The sequence below is a fragment of the Mauremys mutica genome, chromosome 13, assembly GCF_020497125.1.
Source record: "Mauremys mutica isolate MM-2020 ecotype Southern chromosome 13, ASM2049712v1, whole genome shotgun sequence".
Lineage (NCBI taxonomy): Eukaryota > Metazoa > Chordata > Testudines > Geoemydidae > Mauremys > Mauremys mutica.
In genome coordinates, this window is record NC_059084.1 from 54,833,109 (window position 1) to 54,851,794 (window position 18,686).

The 18,686-nt window shown below is 44.4% G+C and overlaps 1 protein-coding gene across 1 annotated transcript; it reads left to right on the forward strand.

The window, feature by feature from the left end:
* Positions 1-12,177: 12,177 nt before the first annotated feature.
* Positions 12,178-12,900, forward strand: LOC123347786 (olfactory receptor 10A7-like). Its single transcript, XM_044984979.1, has one exon. The coding sequence runs from the start codon at positions 12,178-12,180 to the stop codon at positions 12,898-12,900; it is 723 nt and encodes a 240-aa protein (XP_044840914.1).
* Positions 12,901-18,686: the final 5,786 nt, after the last annotated feature.

Genomic DNA, 18,686 nt, shown 5'->3' on the forward strand with positions numbered 1-18,686 from the left:
CACACATTCTCAAAGAGATGCAGATCAGTGTAAAAACTAAATTGCATGTCGATTTCCCAAGAGCACATTCATAATAACATACACTGACAAAAGCACACCTATTCACACAATACTGTTCCCTAGTAGACACACACTCAAGGAAATGACTCTGATGCACTTAGAATGTAATTTACAAAATGAACACAGAGACCTGGTCTGTACTAGAAATGTTTACCATCAGACCAGTGTCGGTTTGGATCTGTTATTTTGGGGGTGACATTTTTATACCAGGTGTGACAGGGTCAGGCCAGACGGCTACAGGGGAGTGATCCTTTTGAGAACTGAGACATGGGCAGCATTAGCTCGCCCATTGCTAAAAGCCCCTCCCCCAGCCTAGGGAGGAGTTACTAAACCCAGAACCCACCTGAGTTCGGGGGATAACAGGCAATAACAGGAATGGGCATGGGGATCAAAGAGTCAAAACTAGAGAACCAGAAGGGGACACTGAGCAGAGAGCACCAGACAGCACCTACTGCTCATTGAAAGCGTCAAGAGAGCCAGTGTATGCTGCCCAGAGGAACTCTGCCCGGATACGTGAATGGATAAAAGAATGAAAAACAGCCCCACCGTTGCTGGAACCTCCCCCTCCCCCGGTGTTACGAATGGACATCTTGGGTGTGCAGGGAGAAGGGCAGCCAGAACCTCAATAAGAGGTTCTGGAGGAGCCGGAGGAGGGGCTGAAGCCTGGTGCACTGAAGATACGCATGAGCCAGGGTCTCCTCCATGGGGCTGTGAGCACGGGAGTGTACCTGGTGCAGTTTACCTCTGTCCCTGAAGCCTGTCCCTTTTGTGGCATGATGGAGACCCATGGCTAGGAGGAGGTCGACAACAACAAGTGCGGGGAGGAGCCGGAAGAGGGGCTGAAGCCTGGCGCTCTGAAGATACGCGTGTGCCAGGGTCTTCCTCATGCCAGAAAAGGGACAGGCTTCAGGGACAGAGGTAACCTGCGCCAAGTACACCTCTGTGCTCACAGCCTCATGGAGGAGCCACCAGCTGATATCCCCAGCAGGCCACGGGACTAAGATGGAATATAAACTGGCTGACTGGGGTTCCCCACCTTCCACTGCTGGTAAAAGTTCCCACCACTTGGTATCAGGGTGGAACACAAGGGCGGGTAATGAAGCTTGGGGATTGTGTAGCAGGGGCTCCACGAGGGATCTACCCCCTTGGTGGCCACAAAGGACCTGGTCACTAAAACCAGCCTCCACCTCTGGAGGAGGTCCTGGTAGCAGACTGGCAGCTCAGAGAGGTCTCGCGGAAGACCTCTTCGATGAAGAAAAAAGAGCTGTTCGTCATATTGGAGCCCTCGCAGGTGGTGGAGGAAGCTGTGCGCAAATATGCTCCACGCCGAGCCACCTGCACTATAAAGGAGTCTTTGCAGGGCGTGTGCATACACATCAGGCCCTGCCCTCCCTCCTCCAGGGGCAGATGGACAACCCCTTCAGAGACCCAGTGCAGTCCTGGCCAAAAAAACTCCAGAACCAGCCTCTGGAGATTGGCCAGGAACACTGGGGGTGGGCACAGGGTCTTGAGTCAGTGCCAGAGCATGGACAGGACCAGTTGGTTAAGCACCAGCACTCTCCCCTGGAGGGAGAGGCACCAGAGCCGTCCTCTCCAGCCCCGCAACTGCCTAGTCACCATGCCCTCTAAACCATGCCAGTTCTCCGGCGGAGATGGATGTGTGGCAGAGAAGTAAATGCCAAGATAGAGCAGTGGACCCACGCTCTACCTGATGGCCTGAAGCACAGGTGGGAGGGAGCTCGCCTGCCACCCGGCCTTGACCACCAGGCTAGAGCTCTTGACCCAGTTGAACCAGGTGGAGGAGGCTGCTGAATAAACAGCTTGACAAGCCTCCACCCGCACCAGGTCGTCTGGGTCCTGGACCACGAGGAATACGTCACCAGCGTATGCTGCCAGGACCAGCTGCACCTCCGGCTCACACAGCACCAACCCCATCATCCTCTTGCAAAGGAGACGAAGGAACGGCTCAATGGCCAGACTGTACAGCTGACCCGAGAGCAGGCAGCCTTGACACACCCCTCACCTGAAGCTGACAGGTGTGGTCAGGGTCCAGTTGAGCCTGACCAAACACTCTGCGGAGGCTACAGCACCTGGAGAAACCCCACCAACCGGGGCCTGAAGCTGAATGCCCGCAGAGTGCCCAGGAGATACCTGTGGTTCATCTGGTCGAATGTCTTCTCCTGATCCAAGGACAGGAGGGCAAACGACAGACCATCCCTACACCCAATCTCCAAGATATCCCGGACCAGATAGAGATGGTTGAAGATAGTACAGCCCAGGACGGTGTAAGTCTGGTCTGGCTGGACCACGTCCGCCAGCACGGACCACAGCTTCCGCAAGATGGCCTTTGCCACAACCGTATAGTCCATGCTGAGGAGTGAGATGGGACGCCAACTCTGGAGATAGCGGAGGTCCCCCTTCTTCGGCAGCAAGGCGAGCACTGCTCACCTGCATGAAAGAGGGAGGACCCCGCTCTCCAAAGACTTGTCCCAGACGGTGGCAAGATCTGGGCCAAGGACATCCCAGAATATGCGGTAGAACACCACAGTCAGCCCGTCCATGCCTGGAGATTTATTGGTGGGTGTAAGGGAGTGGATTCACCCCTGCGGCACCTCCTGCTGGTCGTCCATGAGAATTAGCTCTTCCAGCATCCTGGAGTGCCCCCTACAGACTGGTGATCCACTTTACTGCTGGTCTGCGTGTCCCTCCGAGGACCACGGTGCCCCTTTCTCTGGGTTGCTGGCCCCCTGACAGTACCCCCACACTCTGGGTCTCCCCACCCAGGGGAACCCCAACCCACTAAACCCACCTTGCCTCAGTGTAAGGCTACTGCCAATCACCATCTAGCCCCACTCCCTGGGGCAGACTGCAGTATACACCACTCATCACAGGCAAGGTTGGGTTAGACCTGCTGCCTCTCTCTATAGCAGGGCTGCCCCTCTGCAGACCCGGTACTGATCTTAGGCCCTCAGCTAGGCCCACAGCCTGGGGCTTTCCTAGGCCAGAGCTCCCCAGCTCCTCTAGCCTTCTCCCAGCTCTGATCCACTCCCAATACCCTGCTCAGCTCCCTAGCAGCCAGGCCCCTCTCTCTCTACAAGCAGAGAGAGTGTCCTGAGCTTCTGGCTGCCCTGGCCTTCTTATAAGGCCCAGTTAGTCTGTTTGGGGCATGGCCCCAGCTGCAGCCACTTCCCCCAATCAGCCGGGGCTTTGCTCCCAGCCCTAGCCCTCTCCTGGGCTGTTTCAAGCCATGCAGGGCAGGAATGGGTAACCACCCCGCTACAGTGGGCATGAGACGGAGGGTGCCTCATCAACCAAGGCACCCACAATTACAGCACTGGGGGATGGCAAGGCTGCTGCCCTGCCTCATGGGGAAGGATGCCTGCAGGCTCAGAGCCCAGCTGCTCGGCATCAGCCATTGCCTCATTAGGCACAGTGGCGTCAGCCGGATTACCAGTCGTGGCTGGGCAGATGGCCAGGTCCTGGGGCATTGCAGTGGCCAAAGCAGGGGCAACCGCCTGAGGCAAGGGAAAAGTGAGAGGGGGGAGTGGCAGATTACAAGGGCTGTGACCGAGGCCCCCTAGCATGGGGGCGTCCACTTGCTCGGTGGTTGGAGTCAAGCCCAGGCCTCGATCTCATTGAAAATAGAATCAAAGTCCCCTCCCGCCCCTACGGGGTCCTCCTCAACAGCAGCTGGGGAAGTAGCAACTACAGCATCTACAGGGAGCATGGATGGCAAAGCGACAGGGGGGCACCTTCCATAACCCCCTCAGGGAGGGACTCCATGAGGGAGGCAGTGCTACCCACCTCTGCTGCTGCAGCAACCTCAGCTTACTCCAATCAATGAACATCGGTGGAAGAGACGGCAGAAAGCCCAGCACCAGCAATCCCCTTCATAGTTTTACAAGGGGTCCCTTCCCCCTCATAAACGGGGGTGGGTGCTGGGCCTGTGCTCCTAGTTTATGACCCCTCCCTTGCACCAGCACCCAAAGAGGGGGGCTGGCCAGACGGGTAAGAGCCTGGGAGTGAGGACGATCATGGGAGGGTAAAAAATTCTATTCAGTGCAAATCAAAATGTTTTGCTTTGTGGAAGTGAACTAAAATGGTTTGTTGTGAATATGTTCAAAATAAAACTGGTTTAACATTAACCTTTATTGAAGCTAGACAAATTTCAGACTGGAAATTAAGCATGCAATTTTAAGAGTGAGAATAATTAACTGACAATTTAACAAAGGTTATGTTGGATTTTCCATTGGAATTTTAAAATCAAGCTCAGATTTATTTAGTTATTAAATATATGGTCCAGTTCAAAGAGAAATTATGTTTGGGGAAATAATGTCTTGCGTTATACAAGAGGTCAGACTAGATAATAACATTGGTCACATCTGACCTTGAAGCCATGAACTGTATTTCCCTATTATTCCACTTGCCCGATGGGAGTTGTAATTCAGGTGTCCATTCTCCCTTATATACTAGGGTCCTTGATCTGACTACATTTCCCTTTGCGCACACCTGCAGTCTGGCCAGGAAGCCCAGCTCATTGCAAAGAAGGCAGGCATGAGATATTGCACTGGAATAAATTGTCTAAGGAGATTGTGAAATCTCTGTCAATATACGGGATGGTCTAGATAATTCTTAGCCATGCCTTGAGTGCAGGGGACTGGACTAGAAGTCCTCTCAAGGTCCCTTCCAGTCCTGCCATTCTATGATTCTGTGACTGGAGATATAACTCCCATAAGACAGTATGAATCAATAGGAAGATGTTATTGATATTGAAGTGACTCAAGACAAAACATTTCAGTTCTGGTCAACAAACCAAAATTAAATGTTTCTTTTCGGTAACAATGAAATGTTTTGACATTTCTGAATCAAAAATTGTGGGAACATCTTGTCCACCTCCCTCCTCCCCACCCCCCAAAATGGCCTCTTTGAAGTATCAAAATGTCAGAATGTCCCTATGTAGTAACGAGAGAGCCTGGAGCACTGGGCCTGGTGCAAGATCTAAGGTCTGAACCAGAGGCTGGGAACCAAAGTCAGGCCACATATTGAAGCAGATGCTTATAATTTCACTGTCCAGCACATGAACTTAGCAAAGTTGCTGCTCACATTGCTAAAACATAGGCATTCCTAAGAAGTCTTAGGCATTAGATATTTATGTATATACATTTCAGAAGGCTTGTACAGCTATGCCCCAATCTAGTATAAGGTAAAATGGTGTGACAGAACAAGGAAGAGGAATGTTGTGTCCAAGATGTAAGGAACAAGAGAAGGTAACAAACAAATGTCATGAAACATGTAAGATGTACGTAAGCTGTGCATCCCACTTGTTTGACTCAGTCTATAAATGTTGGGGGACCTTGTCTTAACCCGTTGTGTGGCCGAGGGGACAGGAGAGATTCCCACTCCTGACTGAGCCGCTCCTTGTCACAGAGCACTCATTTTTCAGTGTATTTGTGCAAATTGTGCAAATCATTAGGGCTGCACCTTCTGGGCAATAAACCTGGCCAAATGCCTTTGTCATCGAACTGTATCTGTGATCTTTCTCTATGAGTGTCTTCAAGGTCTGCTGAATTAGCAGGCTGCATTCTCTGCTGGTACTAATATCACCAGAGCTCCAAGGACAGAAGAATTGAGCTGCTGGGACAGCTGAGACCAACAACATTCCACTCTGGTGCACCCTAAGAATTAGTGACTTCTAAATGGCCTAGTTGAGACACACTGGCAAGGACTGTGTGTGAAAAGGGCATATGGCCACGGTCACTGCTATCTAGCAACACATGGCAATCTCTAGGAATGCCTTCTTTTCCTAAAATGGAAATGTAAGTCACCTGCTCAGATCATTAGTTCAAACTGAGTCACCTGCTCAGTCGCAGGCCTGCACTGATCTTAAATTGTTGGTGTCAGGCAGAAAAAACATGCACTTCAGTGTTTAGGATTTTAATTTAGGATTGAAGATGCCCATGTCCCATCATTTACTCTGTCACAGACTCCTTGTATGACCTGTCCCAGTCACTTAGAGCCTGATTTTAAAGACATTAGGCGCCTAAAGAAACAGATAGGCACCTACTGGGATTTTGAGACATGACTAGGGGATTAACTCTCATTAAAATTGATCAGAGTTAGGTGCATCGGTGCTTTTGAAAACTCCCACTAGGTGCCTGAATACCTCTAAAAATCTGGTTCTAAGTAATATAGGGGCCAAACTCCAACTGATTTCAATAGGATTTAGGCACCCAACCTGCCTAGGTTCTTTTAAAAATCCCACTGGGCTCCTATCTTTTTATTTAGGTACCAAAATACTTATAAAACTCTGGGACCTTGTCTCTCAGTGACTCAGTTCCCCATCTGTAAAATGTGGATAATATCACTTCCCTACCAGCCTGGGGTGGTGAGAGGATAAACACATTAATGGTAGTGAGATGCTGGGATACTATGGTGAGGTGGGCTGTACAAGCATAGGCGGATACCGGTGTCTCTTAGGTGTCTTGTGTGAAGTGAATTTGGTGTATTTTGGTTCATAAGAACTGTCCACAGGGAAAAAAAATCCATTGTGGTATTAAATTAGGCTAATTTGGTTTTAATGATAGATTTTTCATAGTTGTTTTATTTATGACAAAAAAAAGAAATTCTAATTAGAAATATCAGTGTATCAGTGTCAAGCAGTTACTCCTTCACACTTAGAATAAAATATCACAAATAAGAGAAGCATGGTTTATTGGTAAATCATTTCAAGGTGCTCAGACTGCATAATAATGAAATAAATCAATAAAAAGAAAAATGAGACAACATACAAAAACTAAAATCAAGTAGGTAAATCACCACAGCAAATATTCAGATTGTGTTAACTTTGGAATGTGTGTGAATTTATTTGGGTAAACTTTATACAAAAAGGATTCATTTTTTCATCAATAGAGAGGTTTGTAAGAGGATAGCTAGATAATCACTGAGGCCCTTTTACAGTATTCTGGTAGTGTACAAGAAAATGAAAGTGGATGTAATTGTAATTTACACTCACTTTTATACAGCCAGTTTAGTATAAAGGCCCCTCAGCGTAAGCCAGAATCCGACCACCAACCTCTTATATTTATATATGATCCCATATGCAGGAGCGGTCAGAAAGGGCAGGTGCAGGTAATGGCATGAGATGGCAAATACATCACCTCTTATTATGGTCTCACTTAGCATTAAGCTTCCATTTCTAAGTAGTTGATAAGGAAGTAGTATGTGAGCAATAGATGTTATCAGCATGTTACAGATCTGATTAGTATGCGTTGTTGATGGTTATGTGTCTTAAAGATGTTGTTGAATGTTATAAGCCATATTTAAAAGCAATTTATTCATCTGTTGGACTCCGTAACAATTGATTGACCATGAATTAAAATATTTATTAAGATTTTATAAACTATTTGTAAGTGGAACCATAATATAATGTGGGACCCAGGTTATATGCTGTGTTAATTCCTACATGTCCCCAATTCGGCAAAGCACTTAATCATGTGGCTAACTTTAAGCATGTGAGTTGTCCTAATTTGCTGAATTGCAGCCATATATAAGAGTAGAGATTTGAGTTCCCTTTATGTAGCAATGGGTGTCTCTGTCCTGTATACAGAACGTGGATGCGGTGAGAGGGCAGAGATCAGATTGAAGCTGAAAACGTCAATGTGAATTTCCTAACTTTTGACTCTGAATTATTCCTCATTGTCTTTTGTCAATGAGAGACTCTGGTGCTCAAGGACTGGAGCAAGAGGACCTTCAAATGCTGCTGCTTCCAATGGTGGTATATTGCTTCACTGCTAACCTAGCATTCATCCCGTAAGTGTGATGAAAACAATTATTTGAAGTCAGAAGCTCTTCTCTCCCCATGACCTACCCCAGAGGTTGTTTCACTCTATTACCCTTGATGTCTATTTGTCTAAAATAAAATAAATCTTTATTCTCATGCTCTTCTCCATAATTGAAAATGCTCATTAGCAGAGGTGTCAAGGGAGATTTCACTTCTTGTCTGCAAGATAAATGATGAAACAGGAGAGATATTCACTGTCTGCTAAGAGAAAGAAGGCAAGACGCACCAAGGATGGCAGCAGCATCAGAGTCTCTAATCAGGAGCAGACAGGTCTCATTACTGAGAGATTGGAAGCCCATGAAGTAGGTGGGAATAGAAGACTGCAGCACCTGTATTCTTGTCTTTGGATGAAGTGGTCACAACTGAGCTTTGGGTTTCTTCTGTACCTGTGTTAAGGTAAACACACTTTCCCACTCTCTTAGTTTACAATAAAATTATGCAGTGTAGAAAACCTTTTCCACTCAACCTACCTGATGTAGGATTTTTCTACTCTGGAGCCCTACATAAGTCACAGGGTTATGTAAAAAGTGAACTAGTTTGGTCCAGTTTTAGCTCTCATGCACCTAAGTCCCACTGAAGCCAATGGGACTTAGACACATGCATAAATCTACACAGCACTAAAGTGATATGCAGAAAAAGTTGGCCATGTGCTAAGGCACCTGACCGAATTGGGGCCTTAGGATTGTAAAATACTTTGAAGATGAAAAGGACTCAATACATGTAAATTGTTCATACTATTTTAGTGTTTAAATGGGGAAAATATGTCCTAAAAAAGTCAGACTTATTCTATAGCAGTCTTGTGGTAAATGAAACTTCAACACGCTTTTTTATTAAATTGAGGGCTAGGTACACAACCGCGCTACATCACCACAGCTGCTGTAATGAATGTGGGGAAGACATACTATGCCCATGCCACCGGGAGAGCATTCTCCCATTGGCATAATTACTCCACCTCAAGAAGATGCAGAAATTATGTCGTCGGGAGAGTATATCCTGCCGACATAGTGCAGTGTGGACACCACTTTAAGTTGCTGTAACTTGCATTGCTCAGAAGGTTGGCTTTTTCACACCTCTGAGCAACGTAAATTACTTCAAATTAAGCGGTAGTGTACACAAGACCTTAGATTAACCATGTGGAAAAACAATGATGTGTTTATTTACCTTTTCCATGCAAGGTTTTCCTACTTTAAGGGCAGTTTATATTTTGCTGTGATTGGTCAATAATAAGCCAACTGGAAAATGTCAACTATTTTTTCACAGGACATTTCAATTCCCCCCTCCCATATTTTTTTCTAAATTTCCCGTAAAATGTCTTGTTTTTCGAAAGCCAGTCTTGGTTAGAAATAATTAGGTTTTGGTAGACATGTCTGATTTCCAAAAAACATTTTTACTGAAAACTGAACTGAGAAATTGCATTTTTTTAATTAAAAGAGAAAAAATATCCCCACATTTTGTATTTTTTTTCAAGAAAAAAAATATTTTTAAGAAAAAATGAATAGTTTCCATTTCAAATGTTCCTTTTCTCAAAAACCCATTTATCATTTTAAATATTTCAGTTTAAAAGTTTCAATTAACTAGTAAGAGTAAACCAATATACATTATGAATTTAAACCCAGCTATCTGTAGTGCAATTGTAAGCTGGATATTTATCTTCTAGATGCCACAGTTGAGATTCCCAGCCTCAGCTGTGCAGAACATCCTATAACTGGCAGGAGAAATCTCACGGCCCGCCCCAGGTTTACATACAGCCTTCTGCCCTAGCTCACAGCAGGGAGTTGAGGGATTTGAATCTACAGCTGTGAATAGAGCTGTGAACCCCTCTATTTGACACTGGTGAGGCCACACCTGGAGTATTGTGTCCAGTTTTGGTCCCCTCACTACAGAAGGATATGGACAAATTGGAGAGAGTACAGTGGAGGGCAATGAAAATGATTAGGGTGCTGGGGCACATGACTTGCGAGGTGAGGCTGAGGGAACTGGGGTTATTTAGTCTGCAGAAGAGAAGAATGAGGGGGGATTTGATAGCAGCCTTCAGCTACCTGAAAGGGGGTTCCAAAGAGGTTGGATCTAGACTGTTCTCAGTGGTAGAAGATGACAGAAGAAGGAGTAATGGTCTCAAGTTGCAGTGGGGGAGGTTTAGGTTGGATATTAGGAAAAACTTTTTCACTAGGAGGGTGGTGAAGCACTGGAATGGTTTACCTGGGGAGTTGGTGGAATCTCCATCCTTACAGGTTTTTAAGGCCTGGCTTGTCAAAGCCCTGGCTGGGATGATTTAGTTGGTGTTGGTCCTGCTTTGAGTAGGGGATTGGACTAGACGACCTCCTGAGGTCTCTTCCAACCCTAATATTCTATGATTCTATGATTCCAACACCCGCATTCATGGTATCTCCTATCATAGATCATAAGAACATAAGAACATAAGCATAGCCATACTGGGTTTGCCAATGGTCTATGTAGGTCAGTATCTTGTCTTCCACCAGTGACCAGTAGCTGAGCTTCAGAGGGAGTGAACAGAACCTGTCAATTATGGCTTCCTGGCTTCTGGCAGTCAGAGGTATTGGGTCACCCAGAGCATAAGGTTGCATCCCTGATAATCTTGGCTTCTAGACACTGATGGTTTTGAAGATCCCAGACTTCACTTCCTTTTATTTACTTTATTCAGAGAACCACCTAGCCTCTCCTCAAACTGTTTTGTTTCCTTCATATATTTTATAGAGTCAGAGATTCTCAGGCCAGAGGGACCATTGTGATCTCATGAGTTCTACATGAGTCTGACCTCATGTAGAACACAGGACTTCCCCAAAATAATTCCTGTCTGAACTAGATCATATCTTGTGGAAAAATAACCACTCTTGATTTAAAAATTGCAAGTGATGGAGAATCCACCACAAGCTTTGGAAAGTTGTTAGATTGGTTAATTATCTGTTGAAATTACACTTTATTTTTAGTTTGAATTTGTCTATGAAGTGTCAAGTTCCCATATTCCTGTGTGTGTGCTGATGGTTCAGTTAATATAGAAAGTCACATAATGGAGGTTCAAGCAAACAGGTTTCTACTGTATTTCCCATAAAATGGAAATTCTCCCCAAGAAGACCCTGGTGGCTGCTGGGACTGATGTTTTTTGTCACTTTCACAGCTGCAATTAAAATATAATACTGGCAAATATCATTGCAGGTGATGAAAAGGTGGTAACCAGTGTTACAGACTTACGCCTTGACTTCTTATTTCCATCATTTTGAGGTTTTGGGTTGTTGGAAATGGCTGGACACAAAAGCAATCTTTCTGTCTGTGCAATTGTAATTACAAACACAGACATAATGTAAATAGGTACATAAAACATGCATTTTGCCAGCTGATTTTTAGCCCATGTTGAAGAGAACAGTCAATGCGATGACAAAAAACAAATTGCATACCAATTTAAAACAATAATTCTTTTTAATGCTCTCTTTTGAAGTTAAGATGTGAATTGATTACAGTCTACAAGTACCTACATGGGGAACTATAATTTAATAAAGACAAATTGTCTGAAATACACAGTATAGTCTATCAAGGTCCTTTCCAGTTCTACATTTCTATAATTCAATGATTTTATATTAGACAAAATCAACACTGGACTCTATACGTAGAGGATGTTTCTTCCCCCATTTGTCAAGAGGTGGGGTAGAAGAGAAGATCATACAGTGATTATGTCTGTCATTTGTTGGGTTTATGGATGGATCTTTTCACCGATTTTTAAGACATAGGATTTTCTAAGGAGTGGCAGAAAGTAAGGTACACAAATACCATTTCACGTCAACAGTAGCTGTATGCTTAACTCCCTTAGACACCTTTAAAAATTCCAACCCATCATTCTAGACATTCTGGCACTCAAAAGTGAGTCTTCCAACCAACCATTTTAGTCTTAGCCAACTGACTTGTGTTATGTAATATTTATGGAATTACATTTATATTGCTGCATGAAAACTTTAGATCATCTTCATTAAATAATGTCACAGATTTCCATTTAATTGTCCTAGATACACCTCATGGCAAAAACAGAACAGGGAAATCAAACAGCCATCACAGAATTCATCCTCCTGGGATTTGGGAGTCATCCTGGACTGCGTGTTCTTCTCTTCCTGCTGTTTCTAGTGATATACATTCTCACTGTGGCTGGGAACATCCTCATCATTGTGTTAGTTGTGGCTGATCAGCACCTTCACACCCCCATGTACTTCTTCCTGGGGAACTTGTCCTGCTTGGACACCTGCTACACTTCCACCATCCTGCCTAGGATGATGGCCAGTTTCCTGACAAATGAATATGTCATATCAGTAAATGGCTGTTTCTTGCAATATTATTTCTTTACCTGGCTAGCAGGATCTGAGTGTTGTCTCTTGTCTGTCATGTCTTATGATAGATATATAGCAATATGCAAACCATTGCAGTATGCAACTCATATGAATGGCAAATTCTGCCTCCAGCTAGCAGTAGGGTCTTGGATCAATGGGATGGTGGCTAGTGCTATAGTAACATCTCTGATGTCACGTTTAATCTTTTGCGGCCCCCGTGAAATTGACCATTTATTTTGTGATTTCACCCCAGTAACTAAACTCTCCTGCAGTGACACCCGCCTGATCGAACTTGACACTTTAGTCCTGGCCTCCATATTCACCCTGCCCCCATTTCTATTGACTCTAATCTCCTACGTTTGCATCATCATCACAATCCTGAGAATTCCATCTACCACTGGGAGGCAAAAAGCATTTTCCACCTGCTCCTCCCACCTCATTGTGGTGACCATTTTCTATGGGACCCTGAATATTGTGTACCTGTCTCCAAAAACCCCCACTCTGAGAGACCTGAACAAAGTCTTCTCCATCTTCTACACAGTTCTGACTCCTCTAGTCAACCCCATCATCTACAGCCTGAGAAATAAAAATGTCAAGGAGGCTTTGGCTTATGTTTGGAGTGAGTGTGTGGCCTTGACAAGAGTTCAGAGAATCCATGCTAATTTTTAAAGTACACTGAAAATGGAAACAATCATAGCTAAACAAGTCTGGCCTGTGATCTCTGACCTTACAGTCTGGCAGGTAGCCAAGTTATGATTCACTCTCATCTGGCTTCTGTTCTTGCTTCTCTTTCATTTTGAATTTTAGAAAAGGGGTGGTGACGGCAAGGGACAAGGGCAGTCTTCTGTTGCAGTGCACGGCTGGATGGTGGCTTTTAGAAATGTGCTGAGGAACCTGTCAGATAGACGGATGAACAGGATGAAATCCAGGCTCAGAGGCTTGGATACACAAAGGAATTGAGGTGCCTAATTCCAGATTTAAGAACCTGCATCCCATTTTTAGGCACTACCAAAATCCACAAAATAACATCTGACGGGTGCCTCACCCAATAGGTGCCTAAACTTACTCAGCGCCTACATTTTTGCACCTGTCTAATAAAGTTTGCAGATGACACAAAGCTGGGAGGTATTGCTAACACAGAGAAGGACCGGGATATCCTACAGGAAGATCTGGATGACCTTGTAAACTGGAGTAATAGTAATAGGATGAAATTTAATAGTGAAAAGTGAAAGGTCATGCATTTAGGGATTAATAACAAGAATTTTAGTTATAAATTGGGGACACATCAGCTGGCAGTAATGGAGGAGGAGAAGGACCTCGGAGTATTGGTTGATCACAGGATGACTATGAGCCGCCAATGTGATATGGCCGTTAAAAAAGCTAATGCAATTTTAAGATGCATCAGGCGAGGTATTTCCAGTAAAGATAAAGAGGTGTTAGTACCGTTATACAAGGCACTGGTGAGACCTCATCTGGAATACTGTGTGCAGTTCTGGTCTCCCATGTTTAAGAAGAATGAATTCAAACTGGAACAGGTACAGAGAAGGGCTACTAGGATGATTCGAGGAATGGATAACCTGTCTTATGAAAGGAGACTCAAAGAGCTTGGCTTGTTTAGCCTAACCAAAAGAAGGTTGAGGGGGGATATGATTGCTCTTTATAAATATATCAGAGGTATAAATATTAGGGAGCGAGAGGAATTATTTAAGCTTAGTACCAATGTGGACACAAGAACAAATGGATATAAACTGGACACTAGGAAGTTTAGACTTGAAATTAGACGAAGGTTTCTAACCATTAAAGGAGTAAAGTTCTGGAACAGCCTTCCAAGGGGAGTAGTGGGATCAAAAGACATATCTGGCTTTAAGACTAAGCTTGATAAGTGTATGGAGGGGATGGTATGATGGGATAGCCTAATTTTGGCAATTAATTTGGCAATTGATCTTTGATTATCAGCAGGTAAGTACGCCCAGTGGTCTGTGATGGGATGTTAGATGGGATGGGATCTGAGTTACTATAGAGAATTCTTTCCTGGGTGCTGGCTGGTGAGTCTTGCCCACATGCTCAGGGTTTAGCTGATCAGCATATTTGGGGTCGGGAAGGACTTTTCCTCCAGGGCAGATTGGCAGAGGGCCTGGAGGTTTTTTGCCTTCCTCTGCAGCATGGGGCACGGATCGCTTGCTGGAGGATTCTCTGCAGCTTGAGGTCTTCAAATCACAATTTGAGGACTTCAATAACTGAGACATAGGTTAGGGGTTTGTTCCAGGGGTGAGTGGGTGAGATTCTGTGGCCTGCATTGTGCAGGAGGTCAGAATAGATGATCATAATGGTCCCTTCTGACCTTAAAGTCTATGAGTCTATCTTCCTGCCTTTGCACATGTGCACTGCTACTTTTATCTAGGCCTCGGGGAACCTATATTCTCCCTCATAACCTTTAGCCCTGGGTTTCGGGCACTCACATGGGATGTGGGAGAACCTCTCTTGCAGTTCCTACTGTGCCTGCTGAGGGAAAGGGATTGAAGAGGGATCAGCCACTTCTCAGGAGAGTGCTCTAACCTCTGGGTTATAAAGTCTTCTTGCTCTTTCTATGGCCCAATTAATATGTAATTATTCAATTATTTAATTAAAGTGGAGCCACTCTGACAGGAGCGATTGAGGGAGACCCACATTTGAATATCCCATAGCCCAGGGAGGCTCCAGGCTATAAGGGAGCTCAGTGTCTCAACACGTTTGTACATCCCTTTGTGGATCTGGGCCAAAGTTCCTTAAGACAAATGGAGGGGAGGAAGGCTGGTTGTGTAGGAGATATGGGACAAAGACTCAGGCTGGGGTTTTCAAAGGAGCTTAAGGGTCTTAGGCATCTAACTCCTATTGTATTTTAGCATGGACATCTAAATCCAAGGCATTATTTGAAAAATCCCAGCAGAAATATAGAGCAACTTATGCATGTATCTGTTTGTACCTGATGGATTATATGTATTATAATTTTAAAAATTTATTTCCATTGAAAATAAAATAACCTTTTCCCTGATACCTTACAAGGCATGTTTTATATGTGAGATCACGATTATATGAAAATGAAGAATATGGGGGTTACAGTGCGCTACGCCAAGGTATAGAATGTCACACACTCTCCAAGACTATTGTGGATTTGGAAGTACTGGCTATTACATTATCTGAAGAAAATCAGTTCTACAAAATATAAAAAAGAGCACACTTTAGAGGGTCTAAAACCACGCAGAAGAGGATAGTGGGTTTTGCAGACAGAAACACATGCACATTTGTGTGTATGCACACATCAGTTAACGTAAACATTCTAGCATAGTCTATAAAACCATTGAATTTGTGCATCACAATATATCGTCCACATCTGGGGAAAGCTGTCTCACCTTGCCCTGAATTACTCTGGTGTTTTGAGGGAAGCCTAAGACTAACAATTTCTTTCTTATTGCAATTCCTGTGGGGGAGATTGTTAGTCCCAGTCCAGTTCAAAGTTTTTAAGAAGTACAATCGAGTCCCAAAACTTTTAATAAGGTCTCACTTCAACCCATCACCATTAAGCTTTTATGTCTCCAAAGCGTTGTTTTTATTAATGCCTCATGCCACTGACTTGTGTTTTCTCAAATGTAATTGCATTTAGTGAAATAACCTAATGAGCCTCTGGGGGGAAATCTTTCACCGTATGATGAAGCACTAGTTTTCCTATCGGAGTGATAACAATGGGCCAGATTGCCAGCTGGATTACATTGACGTTAACTCCATTGGCGTGAGTGGGCCAGATCCCCAGCTGGTGTAAACCAATGAATATGCATTGGGGTTAGTGAACAACATTCTTCTCTGATATAAATTGACGTAGCTCTGCTGGATCCATGGGCCAGTTCCCCAGTTGGTAGGCATAAACTGTAGCTCCATTGGAGTCAATGGGCCAGATCCCCAGCTGATGCAAATTGATGTATCCCCATTAAAGTAAACAGAACTATGGGTTTACTAGAACTGAGAATCTATCCCTATAACTGCCCCTTTCTTATCCCTTAATTTCTGCAGCCATGTAGAGCTCTGGGTATGGTATAGCTATCCCCTTTTTCCACCCTAGAGCTTCTGCTGATAGCCGGGCACTGTGGGACACCGTTATTTACCTCTCTCCATTCTGAAAATTGACTTTTTATTTCTACCCCTTCTTTCTCTTCTTTTAACCCCTTATTGATCCATGAGAGGACTTTCCCTCTTATCCCATGACAGCTTACTTTTCTTAATAGCCTTTGGTGAGGGACTTTGTCAAAGGCTCACTGAAAATCTAAGTACACTATGTCCACTGGATCTCCCTTGACCACATACTTGTTGACCCTCTCAAATAATTCTAGTAGATTAGTGAAGCATGATCTGCCTTTACAAAAATCACATTGACACTACCCCAATCAATCATGTTCATCTATTTGTCCAATCATTCTGTTCTTTTCTGTAGTTTCAACCAACTTTCCTGGTACTGAATTTAGGCTTACCAGCCTGTAATTGTCAAGATCACATCTGGAGCCTTTTTAAAAAAAATTGGCATCACATTAGCTATCCTCCAGTCATTTGGTACAGAAGCTAATGTGATAGACCCAGGCCAGTTGGGTACAGCAGAATAGAAGAATAGCAGAAGGCAGATATACTGGCCACTGGATTAACAGTTTTCTGTTCCCTGACTGACCAGAGCAGGGGCTGCTCCAGGCTAATGAGAACACCTGACTCTAATTAAGGCCCTGCTGATACTATAAAAAGGGCTCACTCCAGTCAGGCAGGGGAGAGCCAGGAAGCCAGAGGAGAGGAAGTGCGGCTGAAGGGCTGGTTAATGAAGACACCCTCAAACCATCGGTAAGGGAGCCCTAAGGTAAGGGTGAAGAAGGGAGAAACAGGAGAGCTGTGGGGAAGTGGCCCAGGGAAATGTAGCAACTCTGGCATTGAAAGGTTGTCTGCCAACAGCTGCTACCATTAGGGTCCCTGGGCCAGAACCCGGAATAGAGGGCGGGCCTGGGTTCCCCCCAACCCACCACTACAGGAACATCTCCTGGGAGGAGAAGTCAGGCCCCTGTCAGGACAGGAGGCTAAACTGTTCTGAAATAAGCCCTCAGCGACAATAGAGACTGTGGGAGTTCTCTCACCAACCTCCTTGCTGGCCTATGATGAAAAGGGCTCAGTAGACTGTAATTCCGGCCCTAGAGAGAGAAGGGCTACGTGAAGGGTCACAGTGAGCTACTGAGGCTAGCATAAACCGCCTAGAAGCTCGGGACCTACGTGGGCAAGGTCAGAGCTCTGCCACACTAATTTAAATGATAGGTTACAGACTACAGTTAGTAGTTCTGCAATTTCACATTTGAGTTCCTTCAGAACTCTTGTGTGAATACCATCTGGCCTTGGTGACTTATTTACATTTAGTTTATCATTTTTTTTAAAACCTCCTCTGATGACACCTCAATCTGAGACAGTTCCTCAGATTAGTCACCTAAAATAGTAGTAGAATGCTTCAGGATCAAGATGGGCACCATGGAGCTCGGCTCTCTTGAATTGTACTGCAGTTTATTTCCTTTGATATCAATGATGGTCTGTCTTGTGTATGAACTGCAAGATTTAGCACCATCCTTTTCTTTCTCCCTTTCCCTCCCACGCAATCAATTAATGAATCAACAAGGAAGAAGATAAATGAAATTTCAGAAAGACTAATGATTACCCATTCTGTAACACTCAAATGCAAGGTCACCCAGTCCATCCCCCCTTAAAGTCATTGGGGTACACAAAATATTATTTGGCATTTGGGTACTGATTGACATTATTCTAGGTGGGGGAGGTTTAGGTTGGAAATTAGGGAAAACTTTTTCATTAGGAGGGTAGTGAAACAATTGAATGGGTTACCAGAGATCTGGTCTGTTACTGTGGGGAGGTCCAGGGGCGTGAAGAAGGGAATCCTCAGTCAGACATTATTTAAATCTGGATATCCAGACAACTTGTTTCCAAGAGTTTTAAAAGAGATGTCTGCAGAGCTCACTGGATCATTAATGTTTCTTTGTAGTGAGTCTTGGAACACAGGGAAAGTTCCAGAAGACTGGAAATAATCTAATCTTGTGCCAATATTTAAAAGGGATAAATGGGGTGACCCAAGTAATTATTGGCCTCTCAGCCTGACATTGATCCTCGCCAAGCATGGCTGATATGGGACTCAATTAATAAAGAATTTAATGTTGTTAATATAATTAATGCAAATGTACACGGGTTATGGAAAATAGATCCTGTCAAATTAACCTGATTTCTTTTTTCTGATGAGATTACAAGTTGGGTTGATAAAGAGATGGATGTTGATGAAATAATATATTTCGACATCTGGAAGGCATTTGAGGTGGTACTGCATAACATTTTGCAAGGATTGGTTCCTGGCCCGACACAACTTAACATTTTTATCAGTGACCTGGAAGAAACATAAA